Source organism: Coregonus clupeaformis, chromosome 13 (genome assembly GCF_020615455.1).
Source record: "Coregonus clupeaformis isolate EN_2021a chromosome 13, ASM2061545v1, whole genome shotgun sequence".
In the NCBI taxonomy this organism is placed as follows: Eukaryota; Metazoa; Chordata; class Actinopteri; order Salmoniformes; family Salmonidae; genus Coregonus; species Coregonus clupeaformis.
Window position 1 is genome coordinate 13,702,468 of NC_059204.1, and position 20,829 is coordinate 13,723,296.

At 45.2% G+C, this 20,829-nt stretch overlaps 1 protein-coding gene across 1 annotated transcript in view; it reads left to right on the forward strand.

Moving 5' to 3' along the window:
• Positions 1–20,829, forward strand: part of LOC121579322 (protein turtle homolog B-like) — a 222,095-nt gene that overhangs the window by 70,195 nt on the left and 131,071 nt on the right. Inside the window, exon 3 of the mRNA XM_041893813.2 lies at positions 13,686–13,832. Coding sequence (XP_041749747.1) covers positions 13,686–13,832 — 147 coding nt within the window. The remainder of the gene's footprint in view (positions 1–13,685; positions 13,833–20,829) is intronic.

Sequence of the window (20,829 nt, forward strand, 5' to 3'; positions counted from 1 at the left end):
GTTTTGTCACACATCACAATGCCACAGATGTCTCAAGTTTTGAAGGAGCGTGCAATTGCCATGTTGATTGCAGGATTGTCCACCAGAGCTGTTGCCATAGAATAAGCTGCCTCCAACGTCGTTTTAGGGAATTTGGCAGTATGTCCAACCGGCCTCACAACCACAGACCACGTGCAACCACGCCAGCCCAGGACGTACACATCCGGCTTCTTCACCTGCGAGATCGTCTGAGGGGGTGCTGAGGAGTATATCTGTTTGTAATAAAGCCCTTTTGTGTTGGGAAAAACTCATTCTGATTGGCTGGGCCTGGCTCCCCAGTGGATGGGCCTGGCTCCCAAGTGGATGGGCCTGTGCCCTCCCAGGCCCACCCATGGCTGCGCCCTTGCCCAGTCATGTGAAATCCATAGATTAGGGCCTAATTTATTTATTTAAGTTGACTGATTTCCTTATATGAACTGTAACTCAGTAAAATCTTTGAAATTGTTGCATGTTGCGTTTATATTTTAGTTCAGTATAGATAGAGAATCTATAGGACTCTGGCCTCAATGTCAGTCTCTTTGAATCAAGACTATTTATAACAGGAAATAAGAGCAACGGAAAGGAATCCATAATCATGAGAAAGATGTGTTCCCTTAATAATTCGTCTGAATTATGTAAATACGAAAAATATCGAATTTCACTTATTTAATAGATTTGTATTAAGCCATTGAAACTCATCAATGGCCTTTAGACAATCACTGCCCTTTAGGAAAAGGACAGACAACCTCTCAGAATAGCTCTGCTGACTTGAATAAGCTGTGGACAATCGGTTGGGGAAGAATACCCACCCAGGTGGTATGCCATTGCACTTCAAACAGGAGCAGACATTGAAAGGCCTCCAGACCAGAGAGGTGACGGGTCAAAAGTGTGTCGGACCATGTGTTTTTTTCTTCTTCATCTGGGCGATTGGAACATTACAGAATCGATACGGAGCAAAGACAGAAAGGGCGTGTAGTAATTTACTGAGCATGTCCATTCTAGAAAAGCAAAAATAAAACCTGATAGTTTATCAGTGGTCTTCAGGGGCAGGATATGCTATTTTAATGGTCGGTCCTCACAGTGAATGTTAATGAGAGCGGATGAGGATTTCTACATCAGGCCAAAGTCTGAGCAGTTCTGTCGGTTAGGTTACATCGGAATCTACAACAGGGACACTGAGGACACAGCATGGCTCTTTATGTATTGCTCCCTATTTGATTAGGTTGAAGCTGCAAACTATACTGAAGAAAAATATAAAACGCAACATTCAACAATTTCAACGATTTTACTGAGTTACAGTTCATATAAGGAAATCATTCAATTGAAGTTGTCATGATTTAACTGGATTAGAACCCAAATGCAGACAAGTACACCAAGCCAGAGAAGGTTTAACAGGTTTATTTACAATGTTCAAAAAGTCCAGGTTTCCAATAATAGGGGAAGAGCAAGTCCAGGTTACAGGGAGGGTAACAGATCCAGGTCAGGGCAGGTGTGGTACCGTAATGTCCTAGTGTCCGTGGTGAGTCCAAAAGGGAGGTCCGGTAGTGGGGAGCAGGATGGTGGTGGCAGGAGTGAAGCGGAGGCAGAAGTCAGGTTCCCATAATCTGTGGCACAGGAGAAAAGTAAATAGAACCGGCCAAAAACACAAAGAGCGAAAACAAACAGGTTGAGTCGGCAGCGAGACTAACATGGTCGTCTTGACTATGATCTGACGATGAGTGGAAAGTTTGACCAGGTCTTAAAGGCTGAGGTGATTATGGTGAATGAGCTGCAGCTGGAACCCTGACTCCCGCACACCAGACTTCACTCCTGCAATCAAGGACAGACAGAGGGGAGGGGGAGAGCAGAGAGAGAGCTACCTAGCAGCAGTAGGCCTAACAGTACCCCCTCTCTACGGACGCCACCTGGCGACCGACAGGGTTTATCAGGATGTAACCTATGAAACTCACGGACCAGAGCAGGATCCACAATGAAGCTCCTGGGCACCCAGGAACGTTCCTCAGGACCATAACCCTCCCAATCCACCAGGTACTGGAAACCACGACCCCGGCGGCGAACATCCAGAAGTCGCCGGACAGTGTAGACCGGACCCCCACCCACGATCCTGGGCGGAGGAGGGGGACGAGAGGGCGGGCACAGAGGGCTAACCGACACAGGCTTAATCTGGGAAACATGAAAGGTGGAATGAACCCGTAGGGAGGCAGGAAGCTGTAGCTTAACCGCGCAGGGGTTAACAATAGACAGTATCTTGAACGGTCCTATAAAACGAGGCGCCATCTTCTTAGACTCCACTTTCAATGGAAGGTCACGTGACTTAAGCCATACCTCTTGACCAGGAGAGTAACCGGGAGCCTGGGACCGATGACGGTTGGCTTGCCTCTGCATGTACGCCGAAGCTCGGGACAGAGCTACCCTGGCCTTCCTCCAGACCTTGAAGCAGCGGCGCATGTGGGACTGCACCGAGGGTACCGCCAGTTCCCTCTCTTGAGAAGGGAACAGGGGAGGTTGATAACCCAGAGCACACAGAAAGGGAGACAAACCAGAGGAAGCGTTAGTCAAGGTGTTATGAGCATATTCCACCCAGGGAAGCATGGAGCTCCACGACCCAGGGTTAGACCCTGTGACACAGCGGAGAGCGGTCTCCATCTCCTGGTTCGCTCTCTCGGCTTGCCCGTTGGTCTGGGGGTGATATCCAGAGGACAGGCTGGATGTAATGCCCAAAGCTTTACAGAAAGCCTTCCAAACCTGGGAGACAAACTGGGGACCCCTGTCAGAGACAATATCCGTGGGTAGACCATGAGAGCGGAACACATGTTCAACCAAAATATCAGCCGTTTCTCTGGCAGTGGGAAGTTTAGGTAGGGCCAAAAAATGAGCAAACTTAGAAAAACGATCAATCACAGTAAGAATGACAGTCTTTCCAGACGAGGGGGGAAGTCCAGTGACAAAATCCAAGGCAATGTGGGACCAGGGCCGGCTGGGTATTGGCAGAGGTCTTAGATGACCAGCGCTGGCCTGGGTGGAGTTCTTACTACGTGCACATACCGTACAAGCAGCAATGAAGGCTCGAGTGTCCGCCTCCATCCTGGGCCACCAGAACTTCCGTCGCACAAAGTCAAGGGTCCGAGTAACTCCAGGGTGACAGGTAAGGGGAGACGAGTGAGCCCACTGAAGTACCTGGGAGCGAACAGACTCCGGGACAAACAACCGGTTAGGAGGACCGCTCCCAGGGTCAGCTTGATGATGTTGAGCCTGTCTAACAATCCCTTCGATGTCACATGTAATGGCCGCAATACTGCAGGTAGGAGGCAAGATGGGTTCAGGGTTACTACCAGTATCAACAGCAGAAAAAAACACGAGACAGGGCGTCAGGTTTGACGTTGCGTGACCCAGGACGGTAAGACAGAGAAAAATTGAATCTACCAAAAAATAGTGCCCACCTGGCTTGACGGGGGTTGAGCTGCTTCGCTGACTGGATGTATGCCAGATTCTTATGATCCGTCCAAACGATGAAGGGTTGTTCCGCCCCCTCCAGCCAATGCCGCCACTCTTCGAGAGCCAGCTTCACGGCGAGCAGTTCACGATTGCCAACATCATAATTCCTCTCTGCCTGAGAAAGTTTCCGTGAAAGGAAAGCACAGGGATGCAGTTTGTTATCTTCCGGTGAACGTTGTGACAACACCGCACCTACCCCAGTGTCGGATGCATCCACCTCCACGACAAACTGGCGGTCGGGGTCCGGCTGCATCAGAATGGGAGCCGAGGCGAAGCAATGTTTCAGTTCTTCAAACGCTGCTTCGGCCCCTTCATTCCAAGCGAACGGTCGTGCGATGGAGGTGAGAGCGGTGAGTGGCGCCGCAATGCGGCTGTAGTCCTTGATGAACCTCCTGTAGAAATTCGCAAACCCCAGGAATCGTTGAAGTTGTTTGCGGGTGGAGGGGGCTGGCCAGTCCGTGACAGCAGAGATCTTAGCTGGGTCCATCCGCAACTCCCCCTGAGCTATTATGTAACCCAAAAAAGAGGTCTCAGACACATGAAATTCACATTTCTCCATCTTCACAAACAGTTTGTTCTCCAACAACCTTTGCAACACCTGGCGCACATGCAGTTCGTGTTCCTGGGAGGACTCTGAAAAAATCAGGATATCATCCAGATAGACAAAAACAAACCGATTCAACATGTCCCGAAGGACATCATTGACTAGTGCCTGAAAAACGGCAGGGGCATTGGACAACCCAAAAGGCATAACCAGGTACTCAAAATGTCCCAAAGGTGTGTTGAAGGCAGTCTTCCATTCATCACCTTTACGAATGCGCACCAGATGATACGCATTTCGTAGATCCAGTTTAGTGAAGATAGTTGCACCATGAAGGAGGGGAAAAGCAGAGTTAATTAAAGGCAGAGAATATTTGTTCTTAATGGTGATGTTGTTAAGTCCACGGAAATCAATACAGGGTCTGAGGGTCTTATCCTTCTTAGCAACAAAAAAGAATCCCGCTCCTACAGGTGACGAGGAAGGACGAATAATACCTGCCGCCAAGGAGTCCCGAATGTAGTTCTCCATAGCCTCCGTCTCCGGGCGGGAAAGATTGTACAGGCGACTGCTGGGGAGAGGGGCTCCTGGCTGGAGGTCAATGGCGCAGTCGTAAGGCCGGTGAGGAGGAAGAGAAGTAGCTCTGTGTTTGCAGAAAACGGATGCCAGGTCATGATACACGTCAGGGACAGCAGAAAGATCCATGGACTCCAGTGGAGGTTGAGGCACAGTGCTGGCAGGGGTCTGAGCAGAACACAAACAATTCACATGACAAAATGTGCTCCATGAAACAATTCTACCGGTCACCCAATCAATGTGTGGATTGTGTCTTATGAGCCAGGGGATACCAAGGACCAGGGGGGTCTGTGGGCAGTCAATTATATGGAACTGAATGTTCTCCTGATGATTACCCGACACTCTGAGACAAACAGGAACAGTCTGATGAGTAATACGGGTCAACAATTGTCCATTTAGACCCTTAGCCTGCAGTGGACAGTCCATAGGAACAGTCTCTAACTCCATTTGTTGAGCCAACTCTCGATCCAAAAAGCTTTCATCGGCACCAGAGTCAACCAGCGCACTAACAGAGAAATTCTGGGACTGCCACTGGAGGGATGCCTGGAGCAGAATGCGGGGAGAAGAGGAAGAATCCGCTGCTCGGCTCACCAAAACTTCTCCCAATAATGATGAGCCGGCCCTTTTCCCGGACGAACTGGGCAGGAAGGAACGAAATGACCAGCTTCTCCACAATACAGGCAGACCCGAGCCTGAATACGACGTGCACGCTCCTCTGAGGACAACCGTGCACGACCCACCTCCATGGCTTCGGGTTCAGTGCTCCTCGTATCGACTCGGGAAGACTCGGCTTTCTCCGTAGGGAAGATGCGGGGAGGAGTTTGTTGACGACAGACCAGTTGCTTGGAACTAACACTCCTCTCCCGGCGGCGCTCCCGAATCCGATTATCCAACCTGATGGTGAGTGAAATAAGATTATCCAGCGTAGGCGATACATCATATGACACCAACTCATCTTTTAAAGTCTCAGACAAAGCATTGATGAACACTCCTTGTAATGCCTCGTCATTCCAACCGCTCACTGCCGCTAACGTCCGAAACTCCACTGCCATCTCCGCCACACTGCGAACCCCCTGCCGAAGAGACAACAACCGTTTAGCAGCCTCCTTGCCCCGTACGGGGTGGTCAAAAACCTTCCTCATCTCAGTGGAGAAGGCCACGTAAGCGTTGCAAATGTCCGACTGACTCTCCCAGACCGCGGATCCCCAGGCACGAGCGGAACCGCTAGTAGAGTTGATAAGGTAGGCAATACGGGCTCTTTCTGAGGCGTAGGTGAGGGGCTGTTGTTCAAACACTAACGAGCATTGAGTCAAAAATTCACCACAGGTTCCCATGTTCCCATCATAGCGCTCTGGAGCAGGAACAAAAGGCTCTCTGATCTGGGCTGGAGGGCCAGGAAAAACAGGTGGAGCAGGAGAAGGGGCAGTTTGTATGCCATGCCCGAGGGTTGCATTATTAACTTGGGTAGTAAGGACAGACACCTGATTGGTGAGTAATTGAACCTGATTAAACAGCACCTGTTCTCAGCAATAGTCTTAAACAGGGTATCATGTTGGCCAAGTAAAATGTCCTGATTGGCTATAGCAGTCCGAATTTGAGTGCACTCTGGGGTGGTATCCGAGCTACTGTCTGCTGGGTTCATGTTGGTCAGATCATACTGTCATGATTTAACTGGATTAGAACCCAAATGCAGACAAGTACACCAAGCCATAGAAGGTTTAACAGGTTTATTTACAATGTTCAAAAAGTCCAGGCTTCCAATAATAGGGGAAGAGCAAGTCCAGGTTACAGGGAGGGTAACAGATCCAGGTCAGGGCAGGTGTGGTACCGTAATGTCCTAGTGTCCGTGGTGAGTCCAAAAGGGAGGTCCGGTAGTGGGGAGCAGGATGGTGGTGGCAGAAGTCAGGTTCCCATAATCTGTGGCACAGGAGAAAAGTAAATAGAACCGGCCAAAAACACAAAGAGCGAAAACAAACAGGTTGAGTCGGCAGCAAGACTAACATGGTCGTCTTGACTATGATCTGACGATGAGTGGAAAGTTTGACCGGGTCTTAAAGGCTGAGGTGATTATGGTGAATGAGCTGCAGCTGGAACCCTGACTCCCGCACACCAGACTTCACTCCTGCAATCAAGGACAGACAGAGGGGAGGGGGAGAGCAGAGAGAGAGCTACCTAGCAGCAGTAGGCCTAACAGAAGTAAATTCATTAGGCCCTAATCTATGGATTTCACATGATTGGGAATACAATATGCATCTGTTGGTCACAGATACCTTTAAAAAAAAGTTGGGGCATGGATCAGATAACCAGTCAGTATCTGGTGTGACCACCATTTGCCTCATGGAGCGTGACACATCTTCTTCGCATAGAGTTGTTCAGTCTGTTGATTGTGGCCTGTGGAATGTTGTCCCACTCCTTTTCAATGGCTGTGTGAAGTTCCTGGATATTGGCGGGAACTGGAACACGCTGTCGTACATGTAGATCCATAGCATCCCAAACATGCTCAATGAGTGACATATGGACAATTTATTTAATCTTTTATTTCAGCTCATGAAACATGGGACCAACACTTTGCATGTTGTGTTTATCATTTTGTTCAGTGTAAATCACCATTTAGATAATAATAGTCAACTAAATGAATATATGGCTAAATGGCATCGAAGTGATAAATTCCCCAATTGATTGTGATTCAAATTATTTTACTGGATCAAAGATGCCAATCATATGGACAGTGTTTTAGTGCGTCAAGAGACAAAGAATGAAGGTGGTAGAAAATTTTCAATCTTCTAAAATAGCTTCCAGCCTTTATCTCTAGATCGTAGGCGCTTTTTTATTTGTTGGAATACCTTTCAAGGGATTTATGCTTCTCCTCTACAATCTTCCCCGTTGCTGTTTTTAGATGGCGCCTCACACGCCGGTACAAATTACATTTGACAATCCTCACAGAGATTGACAACCCTCGCTTTAAACTACAGCCAATTTTTCCCTGCTGCGCTACAGTAGCTACTGAACAGGGGCCCTTTTCAATTAATGCTACTGCTGGATCCGAAGCTCTAGTCGCCGCTAACTGACGTCTGCCTCACTCTACTGTGAGTTACAATGGAACACAGTGAGGATGGAACAGCGCCGGAACAGAATGAGGGTCAGGGTCAAGGCTAGGGATCAATAGCACTTCTTATTCACACAGAGGCCTGAGTTGTGCCCATTGTAGATTGGGCTGGTGCTTTTTTCACCATGGAGGGCACTGAGGGGGCACTGCTTCCTCTCGGCAAAGGGCTGCCCTCCGTCTGTCGTGCCAACAGGGTGCGTCTTTGTTTCGGTGTCATGCCGTCTAGCCACCCCAAGCCAATGAAAAGGCTGTGTGTATTGGCAGCAAGGCATTTCCACTTTGTCTGAGAGAGGAACATTAATATATGGTGTTTGGCTTGTTCCATTAGGAGCTACAAAGAGTTTGTCACATGCCACATTCTGGGTCTAAATGAGACCTCAGTTCAAACACCATCGACTTGGGTCATGTCTGCATTTGATTGTCTTCATAGAGATTATGATACACAGCCTGCTTTTGACTGCAAATGTATTAAGATCGCTTTAGAGAGTCTCTGTCGTTGCTGATGGTCAATATAGCAGACATACCAGATCCCCCAAAATAACATAAACCAACATATGGAATATTCCAATCTTCATCCCCTTGCAATTCCTGACAACTTTGCTGTCGAAGATTGCACATGGCAACCTTAGAGAGACATTGTCCCTGGTCTATCAGAATATCAATGGGATCCCCAAACTGATGACTTTCCTTACACTTGCCCTAATACCAAGTCAAACCTGATTTATCTCTCTATACCCTGTGTTTCTGTAGAAACAAACACTCAGCGTTGGATCAGGCATTTTTTTCTGAAACCAAAAGATTGCGTTATACTTGTTTCAAACATAAAGAGCCACAGTAACGGTTACATTTACTGTGGTAAAGATACAGGCCAGTCCACCGAGTAGAGGACTGTATTTACATGTACCTACACTTCCAGCGTGTCCCACAACTTTGGTACTATCTTCAACCTCCATGTCCTCGTAGTTTACGCCCTCTCTCCCATCCCCACTTAATCACCCAGATAAAAATACAGCTGACTTTTAAAGCTATCCTTCCTTTCTAATGGCCAGGCAGGCTGCGGCCCAGTTAACCTTCTGAAGTATCAATCTCCAACACTGAAAAAAAAGATTTGCTCCGTTGTGAGAGCCAACCCGCAACCACAGCCACGCTCCAATATCAACGAGGAGAATCTCCAAGTTAGGCCAAAAAAAGACTAGAGTCGCCTAAGTCCCTCAAAGCGACAACATCCGCGTTGCCCTTCCGTCAAAGTTTAGCAGAACTTATTAGGAATTCTCTCAGGTTTGCGTTGGAGCTAGTGTGAATTGTAGATGGCTCCTCTCGTGATATCACCCCGTATGACAATCACTAGGTGTGGCAGACTGACATGCACTGACAGATGTGAGGTAATTTGAGGAATGAGAGGAGAGAATAGGGAAAGGAGGGACAAGTGTAACAGCTGGACTTAGCTCAGAGAAGAGGGTCGACTTGAGTGGTGCTCTAGGCTTCATGCTGCAGCCCTACCTGTACACAGCAGGGATTTTGGCCCACTCCTCCATACAGACCTTCTCCAGATCCTTCAGGTTTCGGGGCTGTCGCTGGGCAATACGGACTTTCAGCTCCCTCCAAAGATTTTCTATTGGGTTCAGGTCTGGAGACTGGCTAGGCCACTCCAGGACCTTGAGATGCTTCTTACGGAGCCACTCTTTAGTTGCCCTGGCTGTGTGTTTCGGGTCGTTGTCATGCTGGAAGACCCAGCCACGACCCATCTTCAATGCTCTTACTGACGGAAGGAGGTTGTTGGCCAAGATCTCACGATACATGGCCCTATCCATCCTCCCCTCAATACGGTGCAGTCGTCCTGTCCCCTTTGCAGAAAAGCATCCCCAAAGAATGATGTTTCCACCTCCATGCTTCACTGTTGGGATCGTGTTCTTGGGGTTGTACTCATCCTTCTTCTTCCTCCAAACACGGCGAGTGGAGTTTAGACCAAAAAGCTATATTTTTGTCTCATCAGACCACATGACCTTCTCCCATTCCTCCTCTGGATCATCCAGATGGTCATTGGCAAACTTCAGACGGGCCTGGACATGCGCTGGCTTGAGCAGGGGGACCTTGCGTGCGCTGCAGGATTTTAATCCATGACGGCGTAGTGTGTTACTAATGGTTTTCTTTGAGACTGTGGTCCCAGCTCTCTTCAGGTCATTGACCAGGTCCTGCCGTGTAGTTCTGGGCTGATCCCTCACCTTCCTCATGATCATTGATGCCCCACAAGGTGAGATCTTGCATGGAGCCCCAGACCGATGGTGATTGACCGTCATCTTGAACTTCTTCCATTTTCTAATAATTGCGCCAACAGTTGTTGCCTTCTCACCAAGCTGCTTGCCTATTGTCCTGTAGCCCATCCCAGCCTTGTGCAGGTCTACAATTTTATCCCTGATGTCCTTACACAGCTCTCTGGTCTTGGCCATTGTGGAGAGGTTGGAGTCTGTTTGATTGAGTGTGTGGACAGGTGTCTTTTATACAGGTACGAGTTCAAACAGGTGCAGTTAATACAGGTAATGAGTGGAGAACAGGAGGGCTTCTTAAAGAAAACTAACAGGTCTGTGAAAGCCGGAATTCTTACTGTTTGGTAGGTGATCAAATACTTATGTCATGCAATAAAATGCAAATTAATTACTTAAAAATCATACAATGGGATTTTCTGGATTTTTGTTTTAGATTCCGTCTCTTACAGTTGAAGTGTACCTATGATAAAAAATTACAGACCTCTACATGCTTTGTAAGTAGGAAAACCTGCAAAATCGGCAGTGTATCAAATACTTGTTCTCCCCACTGTAAACACATATGCATGTACATACACTACCGGTCAAAAGTTTTAGAACACCTACTCATTCAAGGGTTTTTCTTTATTTTTACTATTTTCTACATTGTAGAATAATAGTGAAGACATCAAAACTATGACTTAACACATATGGAATCATGTAGTAACCAAAAAAGTGTTAAACAAATCAAAATATTTTATATTTGAGATTCTTCAAAGTAGCCACCCTTTGCCTTGATGACAGCTTTGCACACTCTTGGCATTCTCTCAACCAGCTTCACCTGTAATGCTTTTCCAATAGTCTTGAAGGAGTTCCCACATATGCTGAGCACTTGTTGGCTGCTTATCCTTCACTCTGCGGTCCGACTCATCCCAAACCATCTCAATTTGGTTGAGGTCGGGGGATTGTGGAGGCCAGGTCATCTGATGCAGCACTCCATCACTCTCCTTCTTGGTAAAATAGTCCTTACACAGCCTGGAGGTGTGTTGGGTCATTGTCCTGTTGAAAAACAAATGACAGTCCCACTAAGCCCAAACCAGATGGGATGGCGTATCGCTGCAGAATGCTATGGTAGCCATGCTGGTTAAGTGTGCCTTGAATTCTAAATAAATCACTGACAGTGTCACCAGCAAAGCACGCCCACACCATAACACCTCCTCATTCATGCTTTACGGTGGGAAATACACATGCAGAGATAATCCGTTCACAAACATCACGTCTCACAAAGCCACAGCGGTTGGAACCAAAAATCTCAAATTTGGACTCCAGACCAAAGGACATATTTCCACTGGTTTAATGTCCATTGCTCGTGTTTCTTGGCCCAAGCAAGTCTCTTCTTCTTATTAGTGTCCTTTAGTAGTGGTTTCTTTGCAGCAATTCGACCATTAAGGCCTGATTCACACAGTCTCCTCTGAACAGTTGATGTTGAGATGTGTCTGTTACTTGAACTCTGTGAAGCATTTATTTGGGCTGCAATTTCTGAGGCTGGTAACTATAATGAACTTATCCTCTGCAGCAGAGGTAACTCTGGGTCTTCCATTCCTGTGGCGGTCCTCATGAGAGCCAGTTTCATCATAGCGCTTGATGGTTTTTGCGACTGCACTTGAAGAAACTTTCAAAGTTCTTGAAATGTTCCGTATTGACTGACCTTCATGTCTTAAAGTAATGATGGACTGTCGTTTCTCTTTGCTTATTTGAGCTGTTCTTGCCATAATATGGATTTGGTCTTTTACCAAATAGGGCTATCTTCTGTATACCCCCCTACCTTGTCACAACACAACTGATTGGCTCAAACACATTAAGAAGGAAAGAAATTCCACAAATTAACTTTTAAGAAGGAACACCTGTTAATTGAAATGCATTCCAGGTGACTACCTCATGAAGCTGGTTGAGAGAATGCCAAGAGTGTGCAAAGCTTTCATCAAGCCAAAGGGTGGCTATTTGAAGAATCTCAAATATAAAGTAAATGTTGATTTGTTTAACACTTTTTTGGTTACTACATGATTCCATATATGTTATTTAATAGTTTTGATGTAGTTGCAATGTAGAAAATAGTAAAAATAAAGAAAAACCGTTGAATGAGTAGGTGTTCTAATACTTTTGACCGGTAGTGTACACTGATAGACAGACTTGAGTACAGATGGACACATGGTGTTATGATGACAAAAACAGATGGATAGACACAGACTTGCACATTTGCACACAGGCTAGGAATAAAGTCAGTGGTTCTTTTAATAGTTATTTCCTATTTGCCCTCTTACTTCATTTGATATAACCTGATGTGTTACATAACGGAAGTCACTCAGAAACATTGACTCTGGGGAGCGCGTAATGAGCTGTGGAGGGCTTTTATAATGTTGATGTTGTGGGCTGTTGTGCCTTCAAAGCCCTTTGTTTAGCCCATATCGTCGGCCGCCATCTGTTATGAGGGGTTGCCAGATTGCCGAGAGCAAAATCATAAATACCCCCCCTGCCCTTTTCACTGCTTGACATGTAAAGAGTGAAAGCTGCTGTGACACTGGGCTGCTACACAACCCCTGTAGTCTTAGTGTTATGATGGATTCAGATGGGGCAGGCTATCGTGTCTCTGTGCTCCGTTTCTATGCGTCTAGTAGGGTGTTCGGAAGAGTTAAGAATGGCACTCGGCGCGCGTGCCATCCAAAATAAAACAAGCACATCTATCGGTATTTCTTAAGATTTTATAGAGCACAACGATATATACAGGGTCCCTTCTTTTCATTTGGCATGCAAATTGAATTGCTATCTAGCAAGCAAACGTCACTTGGGAGAATACTAAAACCATTTCAACTCACCATTCTTGGATCCCTGGGAGCTATCCCTGATGCTAGCTGGCTAAAGAAACGAGGGGCTTTTGTTATTAGCCTAGTTATTTGACCATAGGCTATTTACTCACCTCACTTCTTTTCAAACTTCTCATGTCAATCGTGGTTAGTCAATGTGTTAAAATGGCTATTATTATTGCATATCATGTCCATGTAAGCTTGCTACTGTAAGTACAGTATTATGTGACTACTGTCATAATGTCTGAGACTTGATGCGTGTCCAGTCCATCCAATTGGCAAATGTTGTGGGAAATTACTTTTTTCACAAAAATGCTTCAGGGAGTAAGAGATGCACTACTGGCTCTCAGACTGGCTCACAGACTGGGCTGCACCGAGTTAATTGATTACCCATCCCGTGCGCTAGAAGAAGAAAAAAAAAGTACAGGTCCGGGGCCCGGTGGTTCGGAAAACCTGGTCTATATGATACAGTAGAGGGAGGATTATATACACTCTCTTAGAAAAAAGGGTTCCAAAAGTGTTCTTCAGCTGTCCCCATAGGAGAACAGATTTTGGTTCCAGGTAAAAACCCTTTTGGTTCCAGGTAGAACCCTTTTGGGTTCGATGTAGAACCCTCTATGGAAAGGGTTCTGCATGGAACCGAAAGCGGTTCTACCTGGAACCAAAAGTGTTCTACCTGAAACCAGAAAGGGTTCTTCAAAGGGTTCTCCTATGGGGACAGCCTCAGAACCCTTTTAGGTTCTAGATAGCACCTTTTATTCTAAGAGTGTACTATGGATACTGGATACGATGTTTCCTGGTTTGACCCCTGTTATTAATCTCTCTCCCCTTCCTTCCTTTCCCTCCCACAGGCCGAGCCAGTCTGCACGGCAAATCTTCTCTGCGGATTGAGAAGGTGCGTTCAGACGACCAGGGATGGTACGAGTGTAAGGTCCTGATGTTGGAGCAGCAGTACAACACCTTTCACAACGGCAGCTGGGTGCACCTCACAGTAAACGGTGAGTTAGGTGGACGTCACAAACACACACACGCAGGCACACACGCACTCACACACATGCACACACTCTATCACTCTCTCATACACACACATGCACACCCACCCCTCCACACACACGCAGACACCCGTCGTTGTGGTAACAGACACCTCAGACAGACACGCAGCCTCCCCCGGTCCCTGGTCACAGCACATTAGCTAAGTGTCATCAGTGCTGTATGACTTACCCAGAGCTCTGGAGAGGAGCCAGTCATTTAGGCCCCGGGCCCTTCCGCTCTACCACTGTCCCACTGTCACGCCTCTGCTAGACTAACTGAAACGGATTCATTGCAGCAGCTGTCTGCTGACTGGACACCCCAGACCTTACTGCTGTGGTTGGGTTGAATGTCCTATAATGAAACCTTAGTTACCATCATAGCAAGTGAGTTTGGCTTTGTCAATGGGTCTTCAATGAAGGTGATTCTGTTGTTTGGGGTGGGTGGTTTCATTTGGTACAATTGATTCTGTTTTGTCTACAGAGTAGATTTACTCTCTTGTGGTGGATGTTTTGTGTAGGACAGGCCTGGGTTGTATACTTATTCCAAATACTGTTTGAGAAACTTGCCTGACATGAAGAGTTTGCACTTTTTGGACTCCAATGCTTCAAGTCCACCTCAAGTATATGAAATATTTGAAATACATATTCGACTTGGGAATATGTCTGACATGGGCTAGCTTTAGAGTTCTACTTAGTCCTACATGGTAGCTGGGTTGCTAAGATACAGTGCCTTCAGAAAGTATTCATACCCCTTGACTTATTCCACATTTTGTTGTGTTACAGCCTGAATTCAAAATGGATTCAAATGAATTTTTTCTCACCCATCTACACACAATACCCCATAATGACGAAGTGAAAACATGTTTTAGAAATACAGAAATATATCATTTACATAAGTATTTACACCCCTGAGTCAATACATGTTAGAATCACCTTTGGCAGCGATTAGAACTGTGAGTCTATCTGGGTAAGTCTCTAAGAGCTTTGCACACCTGGATTGTACAATATTTGCACATTATTCTATTTAAAATTATTCAAGCTCTGTCAAGTTGGTTGTTGATCATTGGTAGACAGACATTTTCAAGTTTTGCCATAGATTCTCTAGCCAATTTAACTCAAAACTGTAACTAGGCCACTCAGGAACATTCAATGTCGTCTTGGTAAGCAACTCCAGTGTATATTTGGCCTTGTGTTTTAGGTTATTGTCCTGCTGAAAGGTGAATATGTCTCCCAGTGTCTGTTGGAAAGCAGACTGAACCAGGTTTTCCTCTAGGATTTTGCCTGTGGTTAGCTCTATTCCGTTTCTTTTTATCTTAAAAAACTCCTTAGTCCTTGCCGAAGACAAGCATACCTATAACATGATGCAGCCACCACCATGCTTGAAAATATGAAGAATGGTACTCAGTGATGTGTTGTGTTGGATTTGCCCCAAACATAACGCTTTGTATTCAGGACATGAAGTTCATTTCTTTGCCACATTTTTTGCAGTTTTACTTTAGTGCATTATTGCAAACAGGATGCATGTTTTGGAATATTGTTATTCTGTACAGGCTTCCTTCATTAGGTTAGTATTGTGGAGTAACTACAATGTTGTTGATCCATCCTCAGTTTTTTTCTATCACAGCCATTAAACTCTGTAACTGTTTTAAAGTCACCATTGGCCTCATGGTGAAATCCCTGAGCGGTTTCCTTCCCCTTCGGCAACTGAGTTAGGAAGGATGCATATATATTTTTAGTGACTGGGTGTATTGATACAGCATTCAAAGTGTAATTAATAACTTCACTATGCTCAAAGAGATATTCAATGTCTGCTTTTTTTTTATCCATCTACCAATAGGTACCTTTCTTTGCGAGGCATTGGAAAACCTCCCTGGTCTTTGTGGTCACTGCTCAACTGAGGGACCCTACAGATAATTGTATATGTGGGGTACAGAGATGAGGTAGTCATTCAAAAATCATGTTAAACACTATTATTGCACACAGAGTGAGTCCATGCAACCTATTATGTGACTTGTTAAGCACATTTTTACTCCTGAATTTATTTAGGCTTGTCATAACAAATGGGTTGAATACTTATTTGTCAAGGGCTGATGTAATGTGGTGTGGGAGTCAGGCGCAGGACACCGAAGCTTAGTCCAACAGTCTTTACTAGTGAAACACTAGGCAAAATACAATAACGGCCTCAACACAAAACAGAGGCGAGCGATTACGCAAACTGTGCGTAAAACAACGAAAACAACAAACATAGAGAAACACGCAGCACTAACGGACAGGCGTAACAATAACACACCAACTAACCAACACAAAGCAGGCAACTTATAGGACACATAATCAGACACAAAACGGACACAGGTGCAATAGACAGACAAAACCAATCTAACATCGAAACATCTAACGGTGGTAGCTAGTACTCCGGGGACGGCGAACGCCGAAGCCTGCCCGAGCAAGGAGGAGGAGCAGCCTCGGCAGAATCCGTGACATTATTGACTCAAGACATTTCAGCTTTTCATTTGTAATTAATTTCTAAAATTTCTAAAAACATAATTCCACTTTGACATTATGGGGTATTGTGTGTAGCCCAGTGACACAAAATCTCAATTTAATAAATGTTTTATTCAGGCTGTAACTCAACTAAATGTGGGAAAAGTCAAGGGGTGTGAATACTTTCTGAAGGCACTGTATCTCAGCAACCCAGCCACCATGTAAAAACCTTGTTGTCACTGCCCGAATGCACGTTGATGATTTGTGTGCTCAATAAAGTGTCCCACTGTGTGAAACAATCATGCCTCCTCAGTGTGCTGGAAGAATAGTATTTTTAACTGATCCAGGAAACCAGTTTAGATAGAACACGGCCCTTGATTATTATGTTGCTGTCCTTGAAATCTGTGTTTGTCAAAAGCAAAACTTACCTCAGCATCAACTCCTCCTGACCCTGATCAGTAAGATTAGTTTCAAGATCAGATCAATGGATGAAATGTGGACACTGCCCTAACCGGAACTCACTATAGCCAGCCAGTGTGTGTGTGTGTGTGCTTGCCAGTGTGTGCTTGCGCGCGTGTGCTCATGTTTGTGTCTGTCTGTGAATGTGTGTGTACGCACGCGCCTGTGTGTGTTTGCAGTGCCTGCAGGCCTATTTGTGTACGCAGAGCCACCACTTAAACGCTAACCCAGTGGCAAAGTCATAAATATCCATTGTGGGGTTTGAAAATCTTATGAAATCTTTGAATTTGTTGCTCCATGACGTTGGTGAAGATCATGTGAAATTTGGTAGTTGGTCCAGCTATTTGGCTACCCTGTCAGTGAATAATGGATATCACTTTCAAATGCATTTCCTGTTTCTTGAAGTGCAAAAGATCTCAAGGAAGATACGGTACGAGAGACTAACCAACCCAAAGGAGTTGTGTAATCTACGCACGCACTATCGAGCAGCATTGTTGAGTCCCGTGTTTGATGCTGTAATCATCGGGACTAGATGGAGACGTCAATCTTCAAGTAGGTAAATGGAATCAACTCCAAGCCCTTCAAGCCGCACCGGGGCTACAGCACTGTGTTTTTGAATGTTTGAGGAGATGCCACTCAAAGAACTCATTACCATCCCTTCCAACATCGTGACTGCCTTCCTTATGCCTTCAAATAACACAGAAAATGCCTTACGTAATGCAATGAATATATTTATGGTGCCTCGTGCTGCCAGAACTCTCTCGGGGTTTGGAGCCGGCACATAATGTTGGATAAAGCAGCAGCCGCTGCCTGTTGTGCCCTGGTGGTCTCTGTTGTCGGGAGGCTATTTGGGGAAGTTGCTAATTAGCAATTAGCTTCAGTAGCGCTGAGTAACTGAGTGGGTTAGAGCCAGGTTAGCGTCCATAGCATTGAGTGGCAATCAGTTGGGCTATGGTTGAGTCCGTTGTGATGCTGATGTAGATGCTGCTGTTCAAGTTCCTGTGATATTCCTCGCCCTCACACCCTCCCGCACCCTGTCAACCAAGGTGTGAGCCAAGTGTTGAAAGGGGGAATGGGAGAGGGGTTGGTGGGAATTATGTCATGGGCTAGCTTCTCTGTGTAGAGAGTTTTTTATTTTTTTCTCCCAAGCTTCTGATCTCTGTGGGATAGGGGGGGTTCAGATCTCCAAGGCTTGGTCCCTAGACCCCCTCAAATAGCTCCTTCAGCTCCCCCCTCTCACCCCCCCATCCCTCCTTTGCTGCAGAGGTCTGCAGTGCATATAAGCTGCATAGCTTCTCTATATCTTTCCTCTCTCCCTCTCTCCCGCTCTTTCTCTCTCTCTCTCTCTCTCTCTCTCTCTCTCTCTCTCTCTCTCTCTCTCTCTCTCTCTCTCTCTCTCTTTCTCTATCTCTTTCTATTTATCTCTCTCCATCTGTTGTGTTCACTAGTTCTCTCTCTCATAGCTCTCTGAAAAATGTGTTTTTCTTTCTCCTCCTAGTGCTCTGAACAGATTTACACATGACCCCTAGCCACTGCTTATCCCTATAGGATTAAAGAAACAGCCCAGACTGGAGGAGCAAAGGCCCAAGATTCTGCATTATGCTCCTTGCAACTATGATGCAAAAGGAGAAAAAAAGTATAAGACTGAGGAATCCACAATGATGATCATAACCAACTTTATTTGCGTCTTAAAATAGAGGAGACCTATTCACTTTGGTACAAGGCGACACGTGAGGAGTTTTTTTAATGAAAATGGACCAACTGCATAAAACAACATTCAGCTCAAACGTGGAGAACAACTTGAAAGGAATGATGGAAAGAAAGAAGAGGAATGTAAAGTAACTGGTGTTGGAGTGGCTTTGGAGCAGCGCTGCCACATCATCAGAACATGACGCCTCGCACCGAGTGGGAGGTTTCTCAGCACCGTCACACTACAAAGTGGAAGGGACCATTACTCACAACCCACTCGCATCAGTTCCCTGTGCAGGCAGACTCAACAAACCAGTTAAACCACACCTCTCAATCAAACAAATGATTCCTTCCTTCCTCGTCTGCAGCTTAGTTGTTATGAAAACGTTATAGCAGCACACTTCGAGACTGTACCACCCACAAATAGTTACGAGTATAGTGATAGCCTCTTAAAGGGGAAGTCACCCAAAATCAAAGTTGTCAGATTAAAAAAACTATCCTTTTAATTAAGAGATCTTAAAATAGATCTGAGAGCGTACACTTTTTTGTTGCTTTTTTGGAATTCTGTGCCTATGCATCAGACTGGAATTACAGTCATGCAGATGTGGCAGAGGAACTGTGAAATATTTCATGTCTATGTGTTGTAGGATGAATGGAAACTCTTTTATCCTCCACTGCGTTTGATGTCGAAGAGCTAACATGTCAAAGCTTCTTCCCTGTTTCTTTGGTTGCACTTAAACCCCCTCCATACTAAGAAATAAGGAACTGGCTGTTCTTTTCGGGAGGACATCCTTCATGTATAGCTCCTCTAGTAATTATTTGATGCTTCTAACAAATGTTGAGAACCAACAGTGGAATTTTAGTCTAACAAAAACCTGTTTTATTCTACTCTATTCTACTCTTGTGTTTCCCGATTGCCTCACTGCTGAGAAGGTATAGCCTACCATATTGTAGTAGAGCTTTGTTCATTGATGTTTGTGATGGTCCTTTGTCTGGTCTTCCTGTGCAGACGTTTATTGGCCTGAGTCCACTTGAGAGTGCTTTCTTTCTCCACAAGGCTATTTGAATCCCTCTAAATTGGGCCTATGTGGTTTTCATTGCGATCCAGTCAATCAGAGCATTGACTATATGGAGTAACACAACACACAACTGATAATGCTTCTCATTTGTGTGTAGAGAATCTGTGCCTTGCAATCTCCTGACAGATTTACTTTTACCCCAAACTTGGCAGAGTGCTCAGCAACCTGTGTTAACTCATTTTGCCCATTTAAAACCTAGCAAATCCAGCCATAACATCGGCCTTGCTATACAACACATGGAGCAGACAGGAGCAGTTGATGATGGGGTCAATCTGTTGTTCTGTCCCTCTCTGTCTGTGGTTCAGTCTAAAGAGTGGGTTTACACTGCAATACAGTACTCAGCATCTTTCTGCAATGTAGGGCCTACAACAAAAACATTTGGTATTCCTTTTAATTAATACATTTTTACCACCTTTGGAAAATTGGTACAACTATAAGCAAATAATATTTCTGCCACACACTACAAGTGCATCGTTTTGAATTCATTCACCTCCTCCTTGGGTAGCCCATGTCAACCATGTTGACCCATAGTGAGTGTGTGAAATTAGCCCCACCATGGCCCCTGGTGCTGATGGTAGCCAAATGACTGGGAAAAAGCTTCTGGATTACACATGCACGCAGATCGGTTCCGTCATAAGGTGATTATAGATATGTAGAATTGGAAAAAATAGGAATTAAACATGCGTGAAAGCTGTATGAGTCATTGGGTACATTTACGTGCACACAATAATACGATTATTGTGAATACTCAAATTAATATAATAGTTAGATTAAAACGTTTACATGCTTTACAATAATATCGTTATCCCTAATAATCCTGTTTACATTGACACTTTTTAAATCATGCTAGCTGAAGGGACTCTGATAAAAGCAGAAAATCGCAAATCAAAATAAACGTTCTACCACCATGTTATTTTTGGGGAACTTATTTCATTCTGAGTTCAGACATACATTTATGACCGTTTGGGTCGTGCTTTAAAATTACGTGCAGCCTATAAAGGCTTCATAAAGCCTTCATAAATACTACAGAAATATGTCACAAATCATCTATAACCGTATGTCATGCTCTATAAAGGGTTCATAAATATGGCATAACTGTGTGAAATAACCACCGATGTAAAATGTGACACAACCCACTATGTCAAACTCAAATATTACATAAACCTGTGCTTTATAAAAAGTGGCATAAGCACCGCTTAATAAAGGCTTTATAAATCATATTAAATTGAGGCTTCACAAAACATTTATAACCTTGT